Genomic DNA, 25,983 nt, shown 5'->3' with positions numbered 1-25,983 from the left:
AATCACTGAAAATTTAAATTGAATTTAATTAAATTAACTTTAATTTAAATTAAATTTTAAAATGCTAGATTAGTGGAATGCCATGGGTATAATAAGCTGATATCAGCAAGATGTTGTCTAAGTTTTTCACAGTATCCTTGTATATACAACAAAAATGTGGACTAATAATAGAGCAGTTAAATGCATTATTCCCACTCTGTAATGATTCATAGATAAGTACTAAGCTAGAAGGCATCCTCTGATGATATACTGAAGGATTCAGTCCTTGGGCCTGGGATCTGGAACATTTTTATCTGTGATTAATGATGGCTCAGGATATCTGTGCGCATGACAACTCCAGCAGAATCAAACATCTTCCACAAAATGAATATTCTCAAAGATCTCAGTGGGCTGGAAAATGTAAAGATTATTTTATTTTCATTTTATCTCTCTCTCTCTCACACACACACAGGTTTCCTAAGAGAGCTAATAGTAGTTTATGCTTTAATAGTAGTTCATGTTTTAGCTGATTTGAATGGCTGTATTACATTCCTCTCCAGCATGTCAAAGTGCTGGCAGTGATCTCGTTTCTAGTTTGTGAAATCAACCTGAGGACAAACTTCATTGAAATGCCAAGCCAAGATATTGCCTTCCAGTGAAAATCAGGGGTGATGAGAGCTCAAATACTTAATTAAAACACTTCAATTAAATCCCACATATTATGATAAAATCAGTTTATAATTATCAAAAAATATTAATTTCAACACAATCAGTGACCTGTCAAAAAGGAGTTTTTGTTGTTGCTGTTGACAGCTGCTGTTACAAGAATATGTTGACAAGGTTAAGAAATGGAGATCAGTGTGAGAAAAACTGATTGAATATTAAGCCTTTTAAAAATATATACATAGTATTAAAAATAATTCACTATCTGAGTAAATAAATAAAATATGTTTAGTGCCGTGTCAAACTACAGTTTGCAGATATGTTTTCTGCATTGTCCTTGAGTGAACCTGCACTAAAATTCTAGCTGTCACTCACTGACTCTGTAAGGTTGGGCACATTGGTTAACTTTTCTATAGCTCATTTCCCAAATCTGGATGATTGGGGGTGAAGTAGTACCTATTACGTAGGATTGTTGGAGAATGAAATGAGATGATGATATCTGTAAGTCATTTCTAGAACATATTTTGGCACATAGCAAGTTCTTCAAAAAATTTTATCTGAGTTTCTATATTCCTGTCCCATCTCTATCTTATTCTTGCTTCTTTGTTAAAACAAGGATGTGTGGAGACCACAGCCAAGGAAACAGGATTTTCTCCTACATCAATAGCTATACTACACTTGCCCTTTTTCCTCATCCTTTGAGACTTCTTAACATCTCATGTGATAATACCTGGCATTAGCATAACCTTAAGATGTGCCCAGGAATGTTGTCTTACACTATATCTGAACAGGTTCTCACATTGGCTCAACCAAAACTGAGTCATTTCTCTCATTACCACATATGCCCAAGTCTCCCTCAACTGGTTTAAAACCTTTAAGAACCACATACTCTAACCAAAATGTTTAAGAACCTCATATTCTGTCCTGATCACATAATCTATTTAAAGCTCTCTGATCCTAAGGATCACTTGATTCCTTATGAAAATTGATTTAACGAGACCCCTGCTCAGATGTACTAAATCAGAATTTCCATGGTAGCGTCCTGAGTTGTCAAAGTTTAGTGTAAAATCTCAAATAGCTTGAAACCTTTAGTATGGATGAAACTGTTAAGTTTTAGAATTTGTTAATAAAGCAGAATCCAGGATGCCAACATCAGGGATTCAGAAGTTTTAGGGGTGTTGAATCCAAGAATTTGTAAATGAAGCACTCCAAGGGAAAAAAACAACATTGCTTTCAGGTTGTTTATATTTCCATGTCTCTGACTGGGAGGAAGATCCTTTTCATATGATAGGTTAGGCACAACACAAAAAAGGTTGTAACAAGGGTAAAGAGCAGAGCTATATTCATAAAACTCCCTTCTCTCAAGTGACTTTTACTATATAATTTGATGGGTCCTATATGAGATTTTACAGAAATGCAAATTCTTTGTTAAAATACCTCAGGGTATGGTAAGTTCTACACATTGTGGTAAATTTTTATTTTTTATGCCTCCTGGTGGTCGTTAATAAAAATTGACTCTTGGTTCCAATTTGGCCTACTCAAACTTATCTTCTTTCCTCCATAATTTATTTCATAAAGAGATATTACATTTAAAAACCATCACCTTGCAAATGCACTAATAGTCTAATATTTGGGAAAGAGCATATCAGAAAATAGCTTACCTTGGCCATAAACATTACAAAGTGAGACAGGCATGTTTACAGCTTGTATCTATGTATCATTCTTAAGGGCCTTATCTTAAATTCAACTTGCAAGGCCTTTGGGGCTTATGGTAGCTCTAGAAACATTTCTACTGGAAATTAATAGCCACATTATTTTTTTTTAAGCTACAACTGGTGTAAGGAGATTTGAAAGCATAGTTATAACTTGTTTTTCATAATGGGCACATTCCTGAGAAGTTGCAAGAAAAGAATATTTTAATATTTTAGGTGCGTGATTCCCTTATATTCGTGGTAAGGTGTTAGAGTTCAGAGACTGCAGTCCCTAATCCATGATGGACCTTTCCAGGTATAACATTACATGTCTGCAGTGTGGCCAAGAAGATTTAGTCCAACTATTTCAAAGACCATCAGTTAATAAACTATGTGTTCTCATTATTATTCTGACTAATTTTAATACCTTGAGTGTTTATGGTATGCCAGGCACTAGGCAAAGTCCTTTACAGGTATTGCCCATTCACTTATTGTCCAATTCATCCACTGATTATGCAAAAGCTGTGTCCCATATACTTTTGCAGTCCCAAAGCAGGCCGTGTTCTTATCTACATTGATGTTACATTTTACTGGAAGATAAATGAATATATAATATTTCAGGTACTGATATGCCTTATAAGGAAATCAAGTATGATAAGGGGATAGAGAGTGAATTAGAGGTACTATTTAGATAAAGAGTTAGTGAAGACCACTTTGAAGAGGTAAGCAGAGGTGTGAATGAAGCACAGAAAAAAGCCATGCAAAGACATCGGAGCAAAAGCCTAAATGATAAGGAAAGCAAGTGCGAAAGCTCAGAGGTAAAAAAAGAAGAAAAAGAACTTGGCCCTCTTAGAATACATCAAGAAGGCCAATGTGGCCAGAAAAAGGAAAGAAAGGAAGAATGATAAGAGAGGAGGCAGGGGTCAGATCATATAAGGTCTTACAGTCCATGGTAAGGAGTTCAGACTTAAAAATATTTAATCTACACAGTAACCCTATGTGGTCAGTCCTTTTATTGTCCACATTTTACACATGCAAAAACTGAAGTTTCTCAGAACATCTAGTAAATAATATAGTGTGTTTAAACCCTTTTTTTTTTAATCCAAATTCCATGTTCGTTCTCATCTATCAACTTGTCTTTCATTGACTTGTCTGGTTACCTTTTTTTAAAATATGATCCTAAATTTGGTGGCCCTTCTAATCAAATCTCTCAATATTAAAAGAAAGCCAGTTGATACATATTTGAAACTGGATTTCTATATGCAAACAATAGAGGGTAGCAATGTATGTACATATCATATAATATTGAATACATCCAAAATATTGCAATTTAGTCATTTTTATATATGATGGTAATTTAAAGGACTTTCTCTGACCCCATTGAAATTAAGTTGGAAATTAACAGTCATCAAAGGACCAGAACTTTTACAAATATATAGAGATTAAACAGCACACTTTTAAACAATCAGTAGGTCAAAGAAGAAATTATTAGATAAATTGGTAAACTCTGGAGACAAATGCAAATGAAAATATAACATATCAAAAACTTGTGGGATGTGGCAAAGGCAGTGTTGAGATCGAAATTTATTGCCCTAAATGCCCACATTAAAAAAGAAGAATGAGCAAAAATAGCAGACCTAACTGCTCAACTGGAGGACCTAGAGAAAGAATGCAAACTAACCCCAGAGTCAATAAAAGAAGAGAAATAAACAAAGATTAAAGCAGAAACAAATGAACTGCAGAACAAAGAAACAATAGAAACAATCACGAAAACTAAATGTTTGGCTCCCGCCGCCAGCCAGCCAGCCCTCCTCTCCCTCTTTCCCCGCCGGCGGCGCTCCCGCCACCAGCCAGCCAGCCCTCCTCTCCCTCTTTCCACGCGGCGGCGCTCCTGCCACCAGCCAGCCCTCCTCTCCCTCTTTCTCCGCCAATGGCGCTCCCGCCGCCAGCCAGCCAGCCTTCCTCTCCCTCTTTCCCCGCTGGCGGCACTCCTGCCGCCAGCCAGCAGCCCTCCTCTTCCCCCTTCTCTGCCAGCGGCGCTTCCGCCGCCATCTTGCCCTTCTCTTTCCCCTTCTGCTCCGGCGGCGCTCCATCCGCCATCTTATCCTTCCCTTTCTCCTCCTGCTCTGGCGGCTCTCCAACCACCACCGCGCCCTCTTCTGCCTTCACCAGCTCCTCTGCCACCGACCTCGACAGCCTTGCCACCCTCACCTTTCCTCCTCCAGAACAGCTACCGGGGGAGCAGAGACGATACAGAGCAGCTCCCGGAGCCATGACGGAGATCAAAGGGACGGCGTACCCCATCCTGAACAGCTGACTGTCTGGGAGAACCAGCTCCGGTGAGATTGCCGAGGGGCGCGGGCTTTCCCGGGCGGGACGGCAAGCGGCCGGAGGCCCCCGCTTCCTCCTTCCCAGGCCAGCTGGCAGAATTGGGCAGGCGATACCCTCAGGCCGCGGCAGCTGGCGCCCCCACCACACGAGGCCCCCCGGACCAACTGAGAGAGTTGGGTCGGAAATCCCCAGACCGCGGAGAATGGTGACCGGGGGGGTCCCTTCCAAACACGTGACTCCCGGTCCGGCTGGGAACGGTGCACTCTCCCGGGCTGCGGCAGCTGGCGCCCTCCCGCCATGCTTGGCGCCCCGGACTGACTAGGAAATTTGGTCGGGCGCTCTCTGGGCTGCGGCGCCCGGCGACCCTCCCCGCGTTCGGACCCCTGGGCCGGCTGGCACTCTTCCAAGCCACTTCGGCTGCCGAACCTCCCCCACGGCGAGAGTTTTCCAAAGTTAAAGGACCCACAACACCTTTTACTGGTGGAACCCACAGACAAGCGAGTGCCATGAGCGCCACCTACTGGGCAGGATAAGAAAAACAGAACCCAGAGATTTCACAGAAAAATCTTTCAACCTGTTGGGTCCAACACCCAGGGAAATCTGACTAAATGCCCAGAGGCCAGCAGAAGATAATGGATCACGCTCAGAAAATTGAAAATATGGCCCAGTCAAAGGAACAAACCAATAGTTCAAATGAGATACAGGAGCTGAAAGAACTAATGCTGAATATGCGAACAGAAATGGAAAACCTCTTCAAAAACGAAATCGATAAATTGAGGGAGGACATGAAGAAGACATGGGCTGAACAAAAAGAAGAAATAGAAAAACTGAAAAAACATCACAGAGCTTATGGAAGTGAAGGATAAAGTAGAAAAGATGGAAAAAACAATGGATACCTACAATGATAGATTTAAAGAGACAGAAGATAGAATTAGTGATTTGGAGGATGGAACATCTGAATTCCAAAAAGAAACAGAAACTATCGTGAAAAGAATGGAAAAATTTGAACAGGGTATCAGGGAACTCAAGGACAATATGAACCACACAAATATATGTGTTGCGGGTGTCCCAGAAGGAGAAGAGAAAGGAAAAGGAGGAGAAAAACTAATGGAAGAAATTATCACTGAAAATTTCCCAACTCTTATGAAAGACCTAAAATTACAGATCCAAGAAGTGCAGCGCACCCCAAAGAAATTAGACCCAAATAGGCATTCTCCAAGACACTTACTAGTTAGAATGTCAGAGGTCAAAGAGAAAGAGAGGCTCTTGAAAGCAGCAAGAGAAAAACAATCCATCACATACAAGGGAAACCCAATAAGACTATGTGTAGATTTCTCAGCAGAAACCGTGGAAGCTAGAAGACAGTGGAATGATATATTTAAATTACTAAAAGAGAAAAACTGCCAACCAAGACTCCTATATCCAGCAAAATTGTCCTTCAAAAATGAGGGAGAAATTAAAACATTCTCAGACAAAAAGTCACTGAGAGAATTTGTGACCAAGAGACCAGCTCTGCAAGAAATACTAAAGGGAGCACTAGAGTCAGATACGAAAAGACAGAAGAGAGAGGTATGGAGAAGAGTGTAGAGAGAAGGAAAGTCAGATATGATATATATAATACAAAAGGCAAAATGTTAGAGGAAAATATTATCCAAACAGTAATAACACTAAATGTTAATGGACTGAATTCCCCAATCAAAAGACATAGACTGGCAGAATGGATTAAAAAACAGGATCCTTCCATATGCTGTCTACAGGAAACACATCTTAGACCCAAAGATAAACATAGGTTGAAAGTGAAAGGTTGGGAAAAGATATTTCATGCAAATAACAACCAGAAAAGAGCAGGAGTGGCTATACTAATATCCAACAAATTAGACTTCAAATGCAAAACAGTTAAAAGAGACAAAGAAGGACACTATATACTAATAAAAGGAACAATTAAACAAGAAGACATAACAATCATAAATATTTACGCACCGAACCAGAATGCCCCAAAATACGTGAGGAATACACTGCAAACATTGAAAAGGGAAATAGATATACCATAATAGTTGGAGACTTCAATTCACCACTCTCATCAATGGACAGAACATCTAGACAGAGGATCAATAAAGAAATAGAGAATCTGAATATTACTATAAATGAGCTAGACTTAACAGACATTTATAGGACATTATATCCCACAACAGCAGGATACACCTTTTTCTCAAGTGCTCATGGATCATTCTCAAAGATAGACCATATGCTGGGTCACAAAGCAAGTCTTAACAAATTTAAAAAGATTGAAATCATACACAACACTTTGTCGGATCATAAAGGAATGAAGTTGGAAATCAATAATAGGCGGAGTGCCAGAAAATTCACAAATACGTGGAGGCTCAACAGACACTCTTAAACAACAAGTGGGTCAAAGAAGAAATTGCAAGAGAAATTAGTAAATACCTCGAGGCGAATGAAAATGAAAACACAACATATCAAAACTTATGGGACGCAGCAAAGGCAGTGCTAAGAAGGAAATTTATTGCCCTAAATGCCTATATCAGAAAAGAAGAAAAGGCAAAAATGTAGGAATTAACTGTCCACTTGGAAGAACTGGAGAAAGAACAGCAAACTAATCCCAAAGCAAGCAAAAGGAAAGAAATAACAAAGATTAGAGCAGAAAAAATGAAATTGAAAACATGAAAACAATAGAGAAAATCAGTAAGACCAGAAGTTGGTTCTATGAGAAAATCAATAAGATTGATGGGCCCTTAGCAAGATTGACAAAAAGAAGAAGAGAGAGGATGCAAATAAATAAGATCAGAAATGGAAGAGGAGACATAAGTACTGACCTCACAGAAATAAAGGAGGTAATAACAGGATACTATGAACAACTTTACGCTAATAAATACAACAATTTAGATGAAATGGACGGGTTCCTGGAAAGACATGAACAACTAACTTTGACTCAAGAAGAAATAGATGACCTCAACAAACCAATCACAAGTAAAGAAATTGAATTAGTCATTCAAAAGCTCCCTAAAAAGAAAAGTCCAGGACCAGACGGCTTCACATGTGAATTCTATCAAACATTCCAGAAAGAATTAGTACCAACTCTCCTCAAATTCTTCAAAAAAATCGAAGCGGAGGGAAAACTACCTAATTCATTCTATGAAGCCAGCATCACCCTCATACCAAAACCAGGCAAAGATATTACAAGAAAAGAAAACTACAGACCAATCTCTCTAATGAATACAGATGCAAAAATCCTCAATAAAATTCTAGCAAATCATGTCCAACCACACATTAAAAGAATTATACATCATGACCAAGTAGGATTCATCCCAGGTATGCAAGGATGGTTCAACATAAGAAAATCAATTAATGTAATATACCATATCAACAAATCAAAGCAGAAAAATCACATGATCATCTCAATTGATGCAGAGAAGGCATTTGACAAGATTCAACATCCTTTCCTGTTGAAAACACTTCAAAAGATAGGAATACAAGGGAACTTCCTTAAAACGATAGAGGGAATATATGAAAAACCCACAGCTAATATCATCCTCAATGGGGAAAAATTGAAAACTTTCCCCCTAAGATCAGGAACAAGACAAGGATGTCCACTATCACCACTATTATTCAACATTGTGTTGGAGGTTCTAGCCAGAGCAATTAGACAAGAAAAAGAAATACAAGGCATCAAAATTGGAAAGGAAGAAGTAAAACTATCACTGTTTGCAGACGATATGATACTATACATCGAAAACCCAGAAAAATCCACAACAAAACTACTAGAGATAATAAATGAGTACAGCAAAGTAACAGGTTACAAGATCAACATTCAAAAATCTGTAGCATTTCTATACACTAGTAATGAACAAGCTGAGGGGGAAATCAAGAAACGAATCCCATTACAATAGCAACTAAAAGAATAAAATACCTAGGAATAAATTTAACTAAAGAGACAAAAAACCTATATAAAGAAAACTACAAAATCTGCTAAAAGAAATCACAGAAGACCTAAATAGATGGAAGGGCATACCGTGTTCATGGATTTGAAGACTAAATATAATTAAGATGTCAATCCTACTTAAATTGATCTACAGATTCAATGCAATACCAATCAAAATCCCAACAACTTATTTTTCAGAAATAGAAAAACCAATAAGCAAATTTATCTGGAAGGGCAGGGTGCCCTGAATTGCTAAAAACATCTTGAGGAAAAAAAAAATGAAGCTGGAGGTCTCGCACTGCCTGACTTTAAGGCATATTATGAAGCCACAGTGGTCAAAACAGCATGGTATTGGCATAAAGATAGATATATCAACCAATGGAATTGAATAGAGTGCTCAGATATAGACCCTCTCATCTATGGACATTTGATCTTTGATAAGGCAGTCGAGCCAACTCACCTGGGACAGAACTGTCTCTTCAATAAATGGTGCCTAGAGAACTGGATATCCATATGCAAAAGAATGAAAGAAGACCCATATCTCACACCCTACACAAAAGTTAACTCAAAATGGATCAAAGATCTAAACATTAGGTCTAAGACCATAAAACAGTTAGAGGAAAATGTAGGGAGATATCTTATGAAACTTACAATTGGAGGCAGTTTTATGGACCTTAAACCTAAAGCAAGAGCACTGAAGAAGGAAATAAATAAATGGGAGCTCCTCAAAATTAAACACTTTTGTGCATCAAAGAACTTCATCAAGAAAATAGAAAGACAGCCTACACAATGGGAGACAATATTTGGAAATGACATATTAGATAAAGGTCTAGTATCCAGAATTTATAAAGAGATTGTTCAACTCAACAACAAAAAGACAGCCAACCCAATTACGAAATGGGAAAAAGACTTGAATAGACACCTACCAGAAGAGGAAATACGGATGGCCAAGAGGCACATGAAGAGATGCTCAATGTCCCTGGCCATTAGAGAAATGCAAATCAAAACCACAATGAGATATCATCTCACACCCACCAGAATGGCCATTATCAACAAAACAGAAAATGACAAGTGCTGGAGAGGATGCGGAGAAAGAGGCACACTTATCCACTTTTGGTGGGAATGTCAAATGGTGCAACCACTGTGGAAGGTAATTTGGCGGTTCCTCAAAAAGCTGAATATAGAATTGCCATACAACCCAGCAATACCATTGCTAGGTATCTACTCAAAGGACTTAAGGGCAAAGACACAAACGGACATTTGCACACCAATGTTCATAGCAGCGTTATTTACAATTGCAACGAGATGGAAACGGCCAAAATTTCCATCAACAGAAGAATGGCTAACCAAACTGTGGTATATACATATGATGGAATATTATGCAGCTTTAAGACAAGATAAACTTATGAAGCATGTAATAACATGGATGGACCTAGAGAACATTATACTGAGTGAGTTCAGCCAAAAACTAAAGGACAAATACTGTATGGTCCCACTGATGTGAATGGACATTCGAGAATAAACTTGGAATATGTCATTGGTAACAGAGTCCAGCAGGAGTTAGAAACAGGGTAAGATAATGGGTAATTGGAGCTGAAGAGATACAGACTGTGCAACAGGACTAGATACAAAAACTCAAAAATGGACAGCACAATAATACCTAAGTGTAAAGTAATCATTTTAAAACACTGAATGAAGCTGCATCTGAGCTATTGGTTTTTTTTGTTTTGTTTTGTTTTGTTTTGTTTTGCTATTATTATTACTTTTATTTCTTTTCTCTATATTAACATTCTATATCTTTTTCTGTTGTGTTGCTAGTTCCTCTAAACCGATGCAAATGTACTAAGAAACGATGATCATGCATCTATGTGATGATGTTAAGAATTACTGATTGCATATGTAGAATGGTATGATTTCTAAATGTTGGGTTAATTTCTTTTTTTTCTGTTAATTAATAAAAAAAAAAAACAGAAAAAACCTAAATGTTGGTTTTTTGAGAAAATAAAATTGTTGGACCCCTGGTAGATTAACAAAGGAAAAAAAAATGAGAAGGTACAAATAAAATTAGAAATGAGAAAGGAGTTGTTACTTTGGATTCTGAAAAAATTAAAAACAATCATAAGGATATTATGAAAAACTATATGCCAACAAATTAGACAACTTGGATGAAATGCACAAATTTCTAGAAAGATAAATTGGTAATTCTTGAGAATTCTCACTGTCTTAAGAAGAAATGGAAGACCCTAGCAAACCAATTACAAATGACGAGATTCAGTTATTATCAAAAACTTTCCTACAAAGAAAAGTCCAAGGCTGGATGTCTTCACAGGAATTTTATCAGACATTCCAAAAAGACCCAACACCACCTCTGCTCAAAAATTATCAAAAATGGAAAAAGAATCATTACCTAACTCATTTTATGAAGCTAATATCACTTTAGTACCAAAACTGAATTGAGATGTTACAGTAAAGGAAAACTACAGACCAATTTCCATAATGAACATGGATGCAAAAATCCTCAATAAAATTTTAGCAGATTGAATCCAATGATGCATTAAAAGAATTATACATCACAACCAAGTGGTATTTATACCGGAAATGCAAGAATGGTTCAACAAAAGAAAATCAGTTAATGTAATACAGCATATTAATAAATTCAATGGGAGAAATAATATGATCATATCAACTGATGCTGAACAAGCATTCAACAAAATTCATATCCTTTTCTGGTAAAAACACTACAAAAGGCAGGAATTATAGGATAGTTCCTCAACATCATAAAGGACATATATGAATAACCCATAGCCAGTATCATTCTCAATGGTGAGAAATTGGAAGCCTTCCCCTTAACGTTAGTGATAAGACAAAGGTGCACATTGTCACCACTATTATTCAACATGATTCTAGAAGTCCTAGACAGATGAAAGAAAGAAAAGGCATCCAAATAGGTAAGGAAGAAGTAAAACTTTCATCGCTTGAAGCCACATGTTTCTATACTTGGAAAATCCTGAGAAATCCATGACAAAGCTACTTGAGTTAATAAACAAATTTAGTATAGTGGCAAGATATAGGATTAATGTACAAAAATCAGAAATGTTTCTATATGCAAATAATGACCTAAATATGGAGACAATTCAGGAAAAAATTCCATTTAAAATTGCCACTAAAATAATCAGGTATCTAGAAATAAGCTTAACCAGGGAAGTAAAGGACCTGTATTCAGAAAACTACAAAATATTGTTTGAAAGATTAAAGAAGATCTAAACAGATGGAAATATATCCCATGCTCATGGATAGGAAAGTTAGATGTTGTTAAGATGTCAATCCTACCTAAATTGAACTATAGATTCAATGGAATAACAGTCAAACTCCAACAACCTATTTTGAATAATAGGTTGGAAAAGCTAGTTATCAAGTTCATTATTTGGAAGGGAACTAAATAAATAGCTAAAGATATTCTAAAAAAGAAGAGTAAGTAGGAGGATTAACATTTCCTGACTTTAAAGCTTACTACAAAGTCACAGCCATCAAAACAGCATGGTATTGACACAAAGATAGAAGTGTTGATGAATGGAACCAAATCAAGAATGCAGAGATTGGCTACAGAATTTATAGTCAATTGTTCTTCAACAAGTCTCCCAAATCTGTATTGGGAGAGAATAATCTTTTCAATAATTGAACTTGAGGAAACTGAGCATCAATAGTCAAAAGAATGAAAGAGGACCCATATCTTACACCTTATACAAAAATTCACTCACAATGAATCAAAGACCTATATCTAAGAGCCAGTACTGTAAAACTTCTGGAAGAAAACAGGAAAGCATCTTCAAGACCAACTAATAGGAGGTAGGTTTATGAACTTTGCACCCAAAGCACAAGCAATGAAAGAAAAAATAGATAAAGGGGAGCTCCTGAGAATCAAAAACTTCTGTGCCTCAAAAGATTTTGTCAGAAAGGTGAAGAGGCAGCTAACTCACTGAAAAAATATTTGGAAACCATATACCAGATAAAGTTTTGATATCCCATGTACATAAAGACATTATAGAACTCAACAACAAAAGAATAAGCAACCCACTTTAAAATGAGCAAAAAATATGAATAGACATTTTTCTGAAGAGCAAATATAAATGGCTGAAAAGCACATGAAGAGTTGCTCATCTTCTTTAGCTATAAGGAAAATGCAAATTAAAGCTACAATGAAATATCATCTCACACCTCTAAGAATGGCTACCATTAAACAAACAAGAAACTACAAATATTGGAGAGGATGTGGAGAAATTGGAACAGTTATTTACTGATGGTCAGGACTGTATAGTGGTACAGCCTCTATGGAAGACAGTTTGGCAGTTCCTCAGAAACCTAAACATCAAGTTGTCCTACCACCCAACAATACCACTATTCAGTATATACCCAGAAGAGCTGAAAGAAGTGATATACATGAACAGATATTTGCACACTGATATTCATAGCAGCACTATTCACAATCTCTAAAAGATTAGAAGCAATCCAGATGCCCATCAACAGACAGGTGGATAAACAAAATGTGGTTTATATATGACAGAATATTATACAGCAGTAAGAAGAAATGAGGTCCTAAATCATATGACAACATGGATGAAACCTGAGAACATAATCCTCAGTGAAATTAGCCCGACACAAAAGGGTAGATACTGCATGATCTTGATATGATGACTCTGGTAAAGATGACAATGTCAAGCCTAAGGCAAGCTGAATGAATAATAGACTAAGAAGTGATCAATTCTTAGGTGGAAAGTCAATGCAGCTTCCTCTAATATTTTGCTCTAGTGTCATCTGGATGAAGATTTTGGGGACAGATTGAGAATGTGGTGCTCTCCTGCCTACTTTACCTTCTCTCCTCCCTTCTCTCTTTCCTCTCTCCCTTCTCCTTTCCTCTCTTTTTCTTTCTCTCTCACTCTCTCACCTCCTTCCATCCCTAAAAAAAAATAAGAAAAGAAATAGGCTACTCTGTCTTTGATCCAAATTAAATGTTGCTTTCAGATTGTAATCTCTGCACTCTATTTACCTTTTTTTTCTGATTGCAAAAGTTACGTGCTCATTGTGGGAAAGCTAGAAAAAAGAAAAATAAGAAAATGGTAATTTACAATGCTGTTTGATGAGTTAATATTTGAAAACCAAAATTAATGAAAATAGCAGATCATTGAAGACAGTGGTTGAAACATTATTCGCCACATAAAAGAAATGCATTACGTTCAAAATAAGCTTCTTAACCATGACTTCAAACCATGCCAGTAGTAATATATTAATAGAAAAATCTTTTCTTGAACAAAGTGCATTGTTGATATAAAGTGGAATAGTTTTTGATGTTACATATTTTCATATGGTTATCTATTTAAAGAATACAGGTATTCATTTTTAGGTGGAGTCTAATATATTTGTCTATAAATAAAATGAAATTATAATTAAGCCATAATTTGAAGAAATGGGCTTTTATAATTTGAATGATAAGCTGGCGATCTAAATGATCATAATTATAAGTAAATGTTATCACTAAAAAGACTTAGAAAAAAATTTTCCACTTTTGAAGCTAGAAAATGAATTCAGAGACTTTGAAATTTTATTCAGAGCTAAAATCACCTGCAAGTTTTAAATAATGAAATATATCACTTTAACATTTCTTTAAACATGTATATTTAAATTTTTCTTCTGCAAAATAAGACTTTAATAGATTTATGCCCCATCTTTAAGGTTGTGTAGTTTTCTTGCTATTTTCCCTTTATTTTAAAATTAGTGCCCAAATTGGGAGCCATTGTTTCAGAAAAGACATTCTAAGGAAAAAATATATTTCAACCAAGTAAAAGTAAGGCTGTCCATAGGTGTTTTTTTGTTTTAAAATTGAAGTATTAAAATAGAACAATAATTAAAAGATGTTAAAAAAGATTTTACTTATTCCTGCCCAGAAAAAATTATTAAAGATGTCGTTCAAATTAGAATAAAGAAAATTGTTAAATTTCTAATAATTCTATGATTCCAATAACTATTTAAAGTGAATTCTTGAAGACTAAAATTGGTCTTACTTCAATCCTAACTTTTCCTCAAAGAACAAAGTGAAATATTTACATTAGAACAGAAATTTACGAAGACTCAGTATTTTTATTTTCTAAGCTGAGCATCTTCCTGTTGATTCAGATTATATGTAAAACTGGAGACATGATATAATCTGAGCTATTCCTATTTTAGGGCAGAAACCTTGTCTCATTCATCTTTGTGTCTTCAGTTTGTAACCTAGAACCTCACTTATAATAAGAGAATGAATGACTCAATGATTGAAAGAATGGATGAAACGATGTCACAATTATTTTGAAATTAGGAATAGAAGTCATAAATTTTATGTTGGTAAATATTAGCTCTAGCCTTAATGGTAAATTTGTCAGACATATAGCTTAATGCCCTTTAGTTTCTTCAGCTATAATATCAGCATTGTAGATCAGTATTAATAATTTTTAAATGTACCAATTAACCTTTCCCCTACATTATCCTTATTTTATGTTATGAGTGACAAAATAAGTAAAAAGTTCTCACAAGTTATTTCAGATTGAGCTAGCACTGACCCATAAGCAACCTGTGACATCTAAAATGTTTAAGAATACCCATTCTTACTGAGAATTGTGTGATGTTTCCTAGCTAATTTAATCTATGTTGATGCCTCTCATCTACAAACCAATTGTCTCCCACACGATATCTGATATGTATTTTGAATTGCTTTTGTTTTTTTATGTTAATAACTCTTGCTTTTAAACTATAAACTCCTGAAAAGCATAAATTGTCCAGTTGTTTTTAGCTTCCTAAACTCCTAACAAATACTTAATAAATTCAGTCAAGGATGATTTTTTTCTTCACAGAGCTTTTTTTTTTTTTTTTCGTTGAAGCCAGTTATTGGTAGATAGTATTGGGAGTGATGAGAGAATAGTCATAAACTTCTCTAAAAGTCTAAAATTGTAAATGAATGCTTCTGTTGTTCATATGATTGAGTGACTCATTTGCAACAGTAACTGTTAAATTCCAAATTAGTATAGGCATTATACAATGCAGACTGTTGGAAATTTCACAAATATCCATTGAATAGGTATTTTGTGGACTATCGTAGTATCCTTTGGCCTTTGGTAAGTAATCTTTAGGGTCTTTACTAATTATAAGTGTGAACAATCTATAACTGAAACTATTATGTACAAAATTAAGAATATTTCATTTTATGTTATATATATTTTTTATAACTGTAAAGCTTTTTTTAGTTTTGATAATAGACAACCTTGAATCAAGGGAACATGGTTTCTTCTCACCATGTTATATATATTTAAATATATATAGCCCACTCAATCAAAAAAATTACCATGTTTGTTAGCAACATGAAATCCACCATCCATAACTGATAAAAAAAAAGTACATATAATTTTAAAAATACATTAATTTGAAATTCGGTCTCTACCCAAACAAATGAACTTTATGTTTTTTTGACAGGAAGAAGCACTGCATGGGTTTCGAGTGAGTGATTACTTTGAATACATGGAAATTTTGGAACAAAACTACAGACCTGTGCTGCTGAGAGACATGAGGAGCATTAAGATCCAGAGCACAGAGCTCATGGGGGCACACAGTTGAACTTTATGTCGTATTCATTTTTAAAGGAAACACCCTTGTGTTTGGTTGTTTTCTGTGTCCATAACAACATGTTTTGTGAATATATATATTGTAAAATCAGTATTGAGTTTTTGATTTCAAGGAGGCATTAGTTCAATTTGTGATATGAAGTGAGTCCATTTATAATTTTTTAATTGCCAGAAAGTTGTTTTAGAATCAGACTTAGCTTGCTAATAGTCCTTATTGATATTAAAGAGCTATTCCCAACCTACATCTCTTTCCTCACCAGATGATTAAAATATTTTTCAAATACATTTGGAAAGAGGAAGAAATATTGTAAATAATTATTTGGACAGCCTTAGAGAGTGCATAGAGACAAGGGAAAGATGCCATTATTTTCTCCATTTTTATGTCTATAAATGTATAAAGGAAGTAGACAAACCTGTAACTGTTTATTTTTATATGTGGAGGAACAAATGATATTTATCGTGGCATGTGGTGGAAATACTATTGTCCTCAGACATAATTGTTTTCTAGGAGTTTGTTAATACTTAATGTATAATTTTTCATTAGAAATGTAGTCTCTGCATGGTTCATTTAAAAGATAGATTGGTTATTTCATACTGATAAGCATTCTACTGTCATTAGTTATGCATTTTACTTAGTGATAGATTTGATTTGTGTTGAATTTGAAAACGTTAGGGAGAATAGATTTCCAAATTACTTTAAATGACTAACATTATGTTTTATTTCAATAGAAGTCCTTGCACCAATAAGATCAAAATATTGTGTGAGGTTCTATTTTCTTATATCAAAATTGTCACATTTAATATATCAAAGATAATACACAGATACATGAAATTATTAATTTCTCAGCCAGCAGTTCATTTCAACAAGTTTTTAAATCTAGAAAGAAGTCATTTTGTATTCACTGCTTATATCCAAATGTAAATCAACCATTAAAAACTTTCAGAAGCTAACCCTCCTTTTTTCCTTTTCAATCAATAGTGGCCCATTCACAAGCTCATATTTCCCTTTATTGTGACAAAACAACTGGCACTATAGTTGTTTTCAATTTTGTCTGTTTTAGACTATTGCAAGATCAACCTTCCAAAATCAGGTTTTATGCTGTAAATTCCAACAGTAATGGGGCTCCTAAAGGACATTGAAAAAGTTAAGTAAAAATTGAGTAAGTTAATTTGACATATTATGCATCTTAGTTCCCGTTGATGTAAGTTACTAAGAGAGCACAAGATGACCCCAGACACTGAGCTTTGTACGCTTTTCAAACTTCATTTTGAAAAGCTGTTCAATGGAAACTGTGATATATGAGTTCCATTTCTTCCCATTCTGTTCTGAAATTACTGTCATTGGTCCTAAAAAATTTACAGCACATTTATTTCTTTTTAAATGCTCCTATACAACAATTGCAATTATAAAATGCAGAGAAAGGAACTATAAATTAATTTTAGAATATATTTGTTGCTGGTTCTGATTAGAAACTGAGGTAAGATATAGGTTATAAGAATCCCATTTTGGAAAAGTAACTTTAGTTGGAGCTGAGGCTTTCATTTTCATTTGAGAAGTAAGAAATGGCTTATGATCAGTGACCTAACAATCTGTTTGATGGAAGAAAAGGTAAAATATAATAGTCTCTGTAGCTGCCATTATGGATTATTATTCTAGTGAATTAGGATACAAGGTCATGAGTTAAAAGTTAGAATGGTGATAACGTTGGTAGGTTTCAGAAGAGACAAGAGTATAGCATCTATGAAGTATTTGAAATAATTGTATAGGGCAGTAGGAGAATGAATAGACTAGGAAAATATGTATGATTGTAATTTAGTGGTCATGATTCCAGTTAGCAATATTGTATGTTTTTCTCCAGTCAACTTTCACCATACCGGTAGACAAGGAGTAGGTGGTGAATTGGCCTACTTTTACTTTAGCCAAGAAAATATGACTCAGTGGAAGGTATAAAGAAGTTGATGGAATATGAAAGTGAATTCTAATAATATTCTGACCATATTATTTAAGCTAGATTAGAAGGGAATTGGATATAAGATAAAGTGAAAAGTTGGTAGTGTATATTGTTTTTGGTTTCTTCAGTTTTGAAGGATTGTCTGATATGGAGTGCTCAAGAGAGGAAGGTAGAAAGATGTGACCTAAGGGTTGTTGAGTAAAATGCTTACAATTGTGATTTTAGAAGAGGCTGACCATCTTGGTTTGAAGCTATGTATCCCAAAAAAGCCTTGTTCTTCTATTCCTGGTTCAGTATTGTAGGGTGGGACCCTTTGATTAGATTGTTTCTGTTGATTTATAATCCACTCAGTTGTGGGTGTGATATTTTGATTAGATGAAGCTGTGCCTCTGCCCATTTAAGGTGTGTCTTGAGTCGTTTACTGGAGTCCTTTAAAATGGGAAACATTTTGGAGAGAGTTCAAAGTGGACAGAGCCAACAGAGAGAGCAGATGCCTAGACAAGGATGTCTGGAGATGCAGAGCCTGCAGATGTCTCTGTGTGCCTTCCTATGAAATGCTAAGCAAGCCAGAACCCAGAGTTCTGTCCTGGAGGAGCTAAGTGAAGACCCACAGATGCTTAGAGAGGAAACCACTGGCATCAGAAGCTGGAAGTAGTGGTAGGAGGAAGAAGGACTTGCAGATGCCAGCCTTGTGCTTTCCTGTGTGACAGACTGGCCTTTCTTGAGTCAAGGTATCTTTCCCTGGATGCCTCAGTTTGGGACCTTTTTATGGCCTAGAATTGTAAACTTGTAACTTGATAAATTCTCCTTGTAAAAGCTGTTTCATTTCTAGTCTATTGCTTTCCAGCAGCATGTAAAAGACTAATACGCGACCATGAGAGTAAAGCTGAGGGAGAGTGGACGTTGAGAACATTGGAAGAATGTGAGTGAAGGAGCTGAGGCTCCATAGTATTAGGAGAACCATGTTTTTGGATATCAAAATAACCAAAACGTTTGACAAGGAATAGTTTCAGATAGCTCAAAAATTAGTCAACAGCAAAAAGCTTCAAGGATTACTCTGGAAAGAAGATAGATGACAAGAGGAATATCTGAGCTACAAAAGTAAATGGAAATCAGAGACAATGGTAAATGATCATTGTCATTTTAATATAATATCTCATCTTTAGGGGTTAAAAATTAAAATTAATGGACAATAGTAGTAAATTGAGGGGCAGGTGATGTGAGTTAAAATGTTCTCAAGTCCATGTGTCTGTCACACAACAGGAATATTCTGATATTTATTAACTTAAGAAAATATCAAATATATATGATACAAAAGCAGGGATAGCCTCTAATATAATATTTAAAAAGTATAAAAATTCAAACCAGTATAAGGGAAAAGTAGTATAACATAAAATTTAAAAATTATTTTAAGTGCCCAAAGAGAGGAAAAACAAACATAGAGAAGGCAGGAAAAAGGAAAGCAATATATATATATAAAATAATATAATTATATCAAAATATATCAGTAATCACACTAATGTAATGAATGAACACACCAGTACAAGACTCAGGTATTTAGATAGTAATTAAAAAATTATCCAATTATATACTATTACTGGAGACAAATGAAATAAAGACATAGAAAGAGTGAAAGGAAAAGGACTGAATAAGATATGCGAGAAAAATACAAACTGACAGGTACTCTGGAGAGTTATTTATACTAATAGACAAACTCTATGGCAGTAAGCGTTATTGAGGATAAATAAGGTCATCGCATGATGATAAAACATGCAAAGCATCAAGAAGATATAATAATTCTAAACTTTTTACATATAGTGAAATATAAAATATAGAATGATACATACGCATATGGTCATTTAATTTTTGACGAAATTGCTAAGTAACTCAATGAAAAAATAGACTGTTCAACAATTGTTGCTGAAGTTATGGAACATCTACATGTTTAAAAGACACTTGACCTTTGGCTCACATCTTATCAAAAGATTACCTCCAGTTGGATGCTAATCTGTTAAAAAAGAAAACCCTAAGTTTTTTTTTTTTAAAGTGAGAAAGAAAATCATACATTTTTTAGAAGAAAGCATAGGAGAAAATGTTGAGACCTTGGGTTAGGTAAAACATATGACACAAAAAAGTATAAACCGTAAAAGAAAAAGTTGATAAATGAGACTTTAAAATTAAAAGAAATATACTTCAAAAGACACTCTCAAACAAATGGAAAGGAAAGTTAAAGACTAGGAGAATAGATTTCCAAAATATATATCTGATAGCCAGAATATATATTTTTATCCAGAATATATAAAGATTTTAATAACTCAATAAATAGAGGACAGACTACCTTATAATAAAATAACCAAAGGATTTGAATAGCTATTTCAAGCAAAGAAGATATACAAAGGACAAATAAGCAATAAAAGGATGCTCATTTGTTATTAAGTAAATGCAGACAACCATGAAGAAATAACCACTCTGCACTAAAATGTCTAAAGCTAAAACACACACACAAGCAAAACACTGGTGGCAAAGAGGTGGAGCAAGTGGAACTCTCATATATTTCTTGCAGGAAAAGTGCAATGGCCATTTTGGAAGTTTGGCTTTTTATAAATAATAAAAAGCTAAGCCCATAATTATAATACCCAGCAATCCCATTCTAGTTATTTACTCAAAGAAATTAAAGCTATGGCCATACAACGACTTATACATGAATGATAACTGCAGCTTTGTTCATAATAGCTCCAAACTGGAAACAACGTAATTTTTTCACTTATTTGTGGATTAATAATTGTGAATCAGCCATAAAATGGAGTATAACTCAGCTAAAAGAATAGACTACTCAAGCAAGCAAAATCCTGACCGAATCTAAAAACTGTTATGCTAAGTGAAATCTCAGGTACAAAGAGATTGACTGCAAAGAGGCAAGAGGAAACTTCTATATCATGATTGTCATAATGACTACAGTATGTGATTTTTTCAAAAACTTTTAAATGCATGCTTAAAATGAGTGGATTTTATTGTATGTAAATTACACCTCAATGGAGATGACTTTATGTATCATAAAAAGAATAACTATTACAAGGAGAAATTGATAAATCCATCATAATAGGTTTTCAACATTAGCAATTTTGTTAGCTGTAGATTTTTTGTAGACATTGTAATCAGGTTGAGAAAGATCCCTTCTATTCCTATATTGGTGAGATTTTATTTTGGTGGGGGGCGATGTTAGGAAGAGATTTTGTATTGGAGAAGCCTCTTTCTGTGTCTATTAAAATGATCATATAATTTTTTGTTTTTTACTATGATGACTTACATTGATTTTTTTTAAATGCACTTTTATTGAGATACATTCACACACCATGCAGGCATCCAAAGTATAAAATCACTGGCTCACAGTATCATCACACAGTTGTACATACAACCTCCTGATGAATTTTAGAATATTTTAATTACTCCAGAAACGAAGCAAAAATTAAAAAAAAACAAATCCTCCCATACCCCCTATTCTAATTTGTTAGCTGCCAGAATGTGATATACCATAAACAGAGCAGCTTTTTAAAGGGGAAATTTATTGAGTTGTAAGTTTTCTAAGGCCGTGAAAGTGTCCCAATTAAAGCAAGGCTAAAAAAATGTCCAAATTAAGGCACCAATGAAAGTTTACCTTCACTCAAGAAAGACCAATGAAGTTCAGGGTTTTTCTCGGACACATAATCCTTTCAAACCAACACACCTCTATCCCCCCTTTTATTGGCCCATAGTATTGGTATAGTATGTTTGTTACTGTGGATAAAAGAATATTAAAATATTACTGTTAGCTATATAGTCCATAGTTTGCAATAGGTACATTATTTTTCCCTTAAACCCTTCTATTATTAACTCCTTCTAATGGTATCATACATTTCTTCTAGTTCATGAAACAACTCTTTTATAAATGTGTACTGTTAATCATGGGCATTGTCTACTATAAGATTCACTGTGTTATACATTCCCATGTTTTACTCTCCAACTTTCCTTCTGTGATATACATGACACTAAACTTCCCCTATCCACAATATCCACACATCATTCAGCATTGTTAATTATTCTCACAGTAACCTGCTACCATCACCTCTGTCCATTTCCAAATGTTTAAGCTCAACCTACTTAAACACTCTGCACACGTTAAGCAACTGCTCCCCATTCTTTAGACACATTCTGTATTTTTGTGCTGGTTTGAAAGGAAGTATGCCCCCTAGAAAAGCCATGTTTTGATCAAAATCCCATTTCATAAAGGTGGGGTAGTTCCTATTCAATACTGTATGTTTGAAACTAATCACATCATCTCCCTGGATGATGTGATTTAGTCAAGAGTGGCTGTTAAACTGGATAAGGTGATGACATGTCTCCACCCATTTGGGTGGTCTTGATTGGTTTATTGGAGTCCTATAAAAGAGTTAACATTTTGGAGAATGGGAGATTCAGAGAGAGCAGCAGCACGAACTAGAAAGTCCACCAGCTAGTGACCTTTGGAGACGAAGAAGGAAAACATCTCCCGGGGAGCTTCATGAAACCAAAAGCCAGGAGAGAAAGTTAGCAGATGATGCCTTGTTTGCATGTGCCCTTCCAGCCAAGAGAGAAGCCCTGACTGTTTGCCATGTGCCTTGCCACTTGAGAAAGAAACCCTGAACTTCATTGGCCTTCTTGAACCAAGGTATCTTTCCCTGGATGGATGCCTTAGTTAGATGTTTCTATAGACTTATTTTAATTGGGACATTTTCTCGGCCTTAGAACTGTAAACTAGCAACTGATTAAATTCCCCTTTTTAAAAGCCATTCTGTTTCTGGTATATTGCATTCCAGCAGCTAGCAAACTAGAACAAGTCTCTAACCTGAATACTATTATTTTATGTCTATGAGTTTACATATTATAATTAGTTCATATTAGAGAGATCATACAATATTTGTCCTTTTGTGTCTGACTTATTTCACTAAACATTATGTCCCCAGGTTCATTCATCCATATTGTTGCATGCTTCAGGACTTCACTTCTTGTTCCTGCTAGAATAATATTCCATCATATGTGTATACCACATTTTATTTATTCATTATCTATAGATGGATACTTGGGTTGGTTCTATCTTTTGGCAGTTGTGAATAGTGCACTATAAAAATTGGCGTGAAAATGTCTGTTCACGTCCCTGCTTTCATATCGGGGTATATCCCAAGTATCAGGATTGCTGACTTGCAAGGCAACTCTATACTTCGCTTCCTGAGGAACCGCCAAACCATCTTCCACAGCAAGTGTATCATTTTACATCCCCAGCAGTAGTGAATAAATGTTTCAATATCTTTACATTCTTGCCAGTTTGTTTGTTTAATAGCAGCCATTCTAGTAGGTATGAGATACTATCTTGTGGTTTTGATTTATATTTTCCTAATAGCTGGTGAAACTGAACATCTTTTCAAGTGCTTTTTAGCCATCTGTCTTTCTTCTTTGGAAAAATGTCTATTCATGTCTTTTGTCCATTTCTTAATTGGGTGGTTTGTCTTTTTTATTGTTGAGTTGTAAAAGAAAAAAAAGATTTCTTTGTACATTCTGGCTATCAAACCCTTATCAGACATGTGTTTTCCAAATATTTTGTTCAATTGAGTTGGTTGCCTGCTCAGTCTTTTGACAAAGTCCTTTTAAGCACTGACGTATTCTAGTTTGAGCAGTTCCCATTTATCATTTTTTTCTTTCATTGCTTGTGTTTTGGGTGTAAAGTCTAAAAAACTGTCTCCTATCACTAGATCTTGGAGATGTTTCCCTACATTTTCTTCTAGGAGTTTTATGGTACTGGTTCTTAAATTTAGGTCTTTGGTCCGTTTGAGTTAATTTTTTGTTCAGGATATAAGATAGGGGCCCTCTTTCATTTGCTTATGAATATCCAGTTCTTTATTGAAGAGACAGTTCTTCCTGGTTGAGTGGTGTGCTGGTTTGAAAGGATCATGTACCCTGCAAAAGCCATGCTTTAATGCTGATCCACTCTTGTGGGAGCAGCTTTTTCTTTTAATCCTTATTCAGCACCATAGGTTGGAATCTTGATTATATTATCTCCACAGAGATGTGACTTATCAATTGTGGGTATTAACCTTGATTAGAGGGAGGTGTGACCCCATCCATTCCAGGTAGGTCTAGATTACTTTATTGGAATCCTTTAAAAGAAGAAGCATTTTGGAGAGAGCCATGAGAGAGCCACAAGAGAGTCATGAGAACCACCAGAGTCCACTCAACCAGAGACCTCTGGAGATGAAGAAGGAATATGCCTCCACGGGAGCTTCATGAAATAAAAAGCCTGGAGAGAAAGCTAGCAGATGTTACCATGTTCACCCTGTGCCTTTCCAGTTGAGAAAGAATTCCTGAACTTCGTCAGCCTTTCTTGTGTAACAGTAACCTCTTGTTGGTGCCTTAATTTGGACATTTCTATACCTTTGCTTTAATTTGGACAACTTCACAGCCTTAGACCTGTAAATGTGCAGCTTAATAAATTCCCCCCCTTTTAAAAGCTGTTCCGTTTCTGGTGTATCACATTCTGGCAGCTAGCAAACTATAACAGGTGGGGTTGGGAGCCTTGTCAGAAATCGATTGACTATAGATCTGATGGTCTGCTTCTGAACTCTGAATTCAATTCCATTTATCAATATGTCTATCTTTATGCCAGTATCATGCTGTTTTGAACACGGTGGCTTTATAATATACTTTGAAGTCATATTATAAATGACTTCATTTTTCTTTTTCAAGATGTTTTTATCCATTCAAGCCCCTTACTCATCCAAATAAAATTGGCAATTAGCTTTCCCATTTCTGCAGAATAGTCTGTTGAAATTTTAACTGGTACTGCATTGATTCTATAAATCAGTTTGGGTAGAATTGACATCTTAATGACATTTAGCCTTCCAATCCATAAACACTGGAATGTCTTTCCATTTATTTAGGTCTTCTCTGATTTCTTTTAGCAATGTTTTGTAGTTTTCTATGTACAAGTCCTTTACATCCTAGTTAGGTTTATTCCTAGATACTTGATTCTTTTAGGGGCTATTGTAAATGAATTTTTTTTTCTTGATTACTTCCTCAGATAGCTCATTACTAGTATATAGAAACACCTTTTATTTGTGTATGTTGATCTTGTGTCCTGCCACTTTGGTAAACTAATTTATTCGCTCAAGTAGTTTTGTTGTGGTTTTTTTTTTTCTTTTCAGGGTTATTCTAAATATAGAATCAGGCCATCTGCAAATAGTGACAGTTTTACTTCTTCCTTTCCAATTTGAATACATTTTATGTCTTTTCTTGGCTGGAACTTCTAGCATAATGTTGAATAGCAGTGGTGTCAGTAGGCATCCCCTGGATTATCTTTGAATTTCATTGGCAGTTATAGCCGAGGCTAAACTTCTTACAGTTGTCTGGTTCTGGATGGAAGCAGGATGCATGACTAAAAGAGTACTGGTTGGTGGAGTATCTGCAAAATTGACCCAGTTTTCTTGAGGTAGTAGTGGGGAGTGCCCTGACCACGCTGCATCACCAGCAGGAAGACCTTTTGGTCTCCATTTGGTGACCAAAAGGGCCCTGGTACTATAAGGGCCTTTGAACTGTTTCCCTCACTGGGATAATGGCTGTGATTTGTCCACATGTGTAGAGGAATCGGTCAGGACTGCTGGGGTAAAATGACTAGGGATGCAGGTTCCTTTGGATTACAGGTGCATGAGGCTGGATGATGTTGTGCCTTATGGATCCCTTTTTCACTTGTTCCCAGCCAGGTGGTGGAGGAATCA

At 35.5% G+C, this 25,983-nt stretch overlaps 1 protein-coding gene across 1 annotated transcript in view; it reads left to right on the top strand.

Moving 5' to 3' along the window:
* Positions 1–25,736, top strand: part of TBC1D32 (TBC1 domain family member 32) — a 325,899-nt gene extending 300,163 nt beyond the window's left edge. The window contains exon 34 of the mRNA XM_077162779.1: positions 16,102–25,736. Within this exon, the coding sequence (XP_077018894.1) occupies positions 16,102–16,242 (141 nt within the window). The 3' untranslated portion in view covers positions 16,243–25,736. The remainder of the gene's footprint in view (positions 1–16,101) is intronic.
* Positions 25,737–25,983: the final 247 nt, after the last annotated feature.

This window comes from Tamandua tetradactyla, chromosome 5, assembly GCF_023851605.1.
Source record: "Tamandua tetradactyla isolate mTamTet1 chromosome 5, mTamTet1.pri, whole genome shotgun sequence".
NCBI lineage: Eukaryota > Metazoa > Chordata > Mammalia > Pilosa > Myrmecophagidae > Tamandua > Tamandua tetradactyla.
The sequence above is the reverse complement of the archived record's forward strand: the minus strand, read 5'-3'. Positions and strand labels throughout refer to the sequence as shown.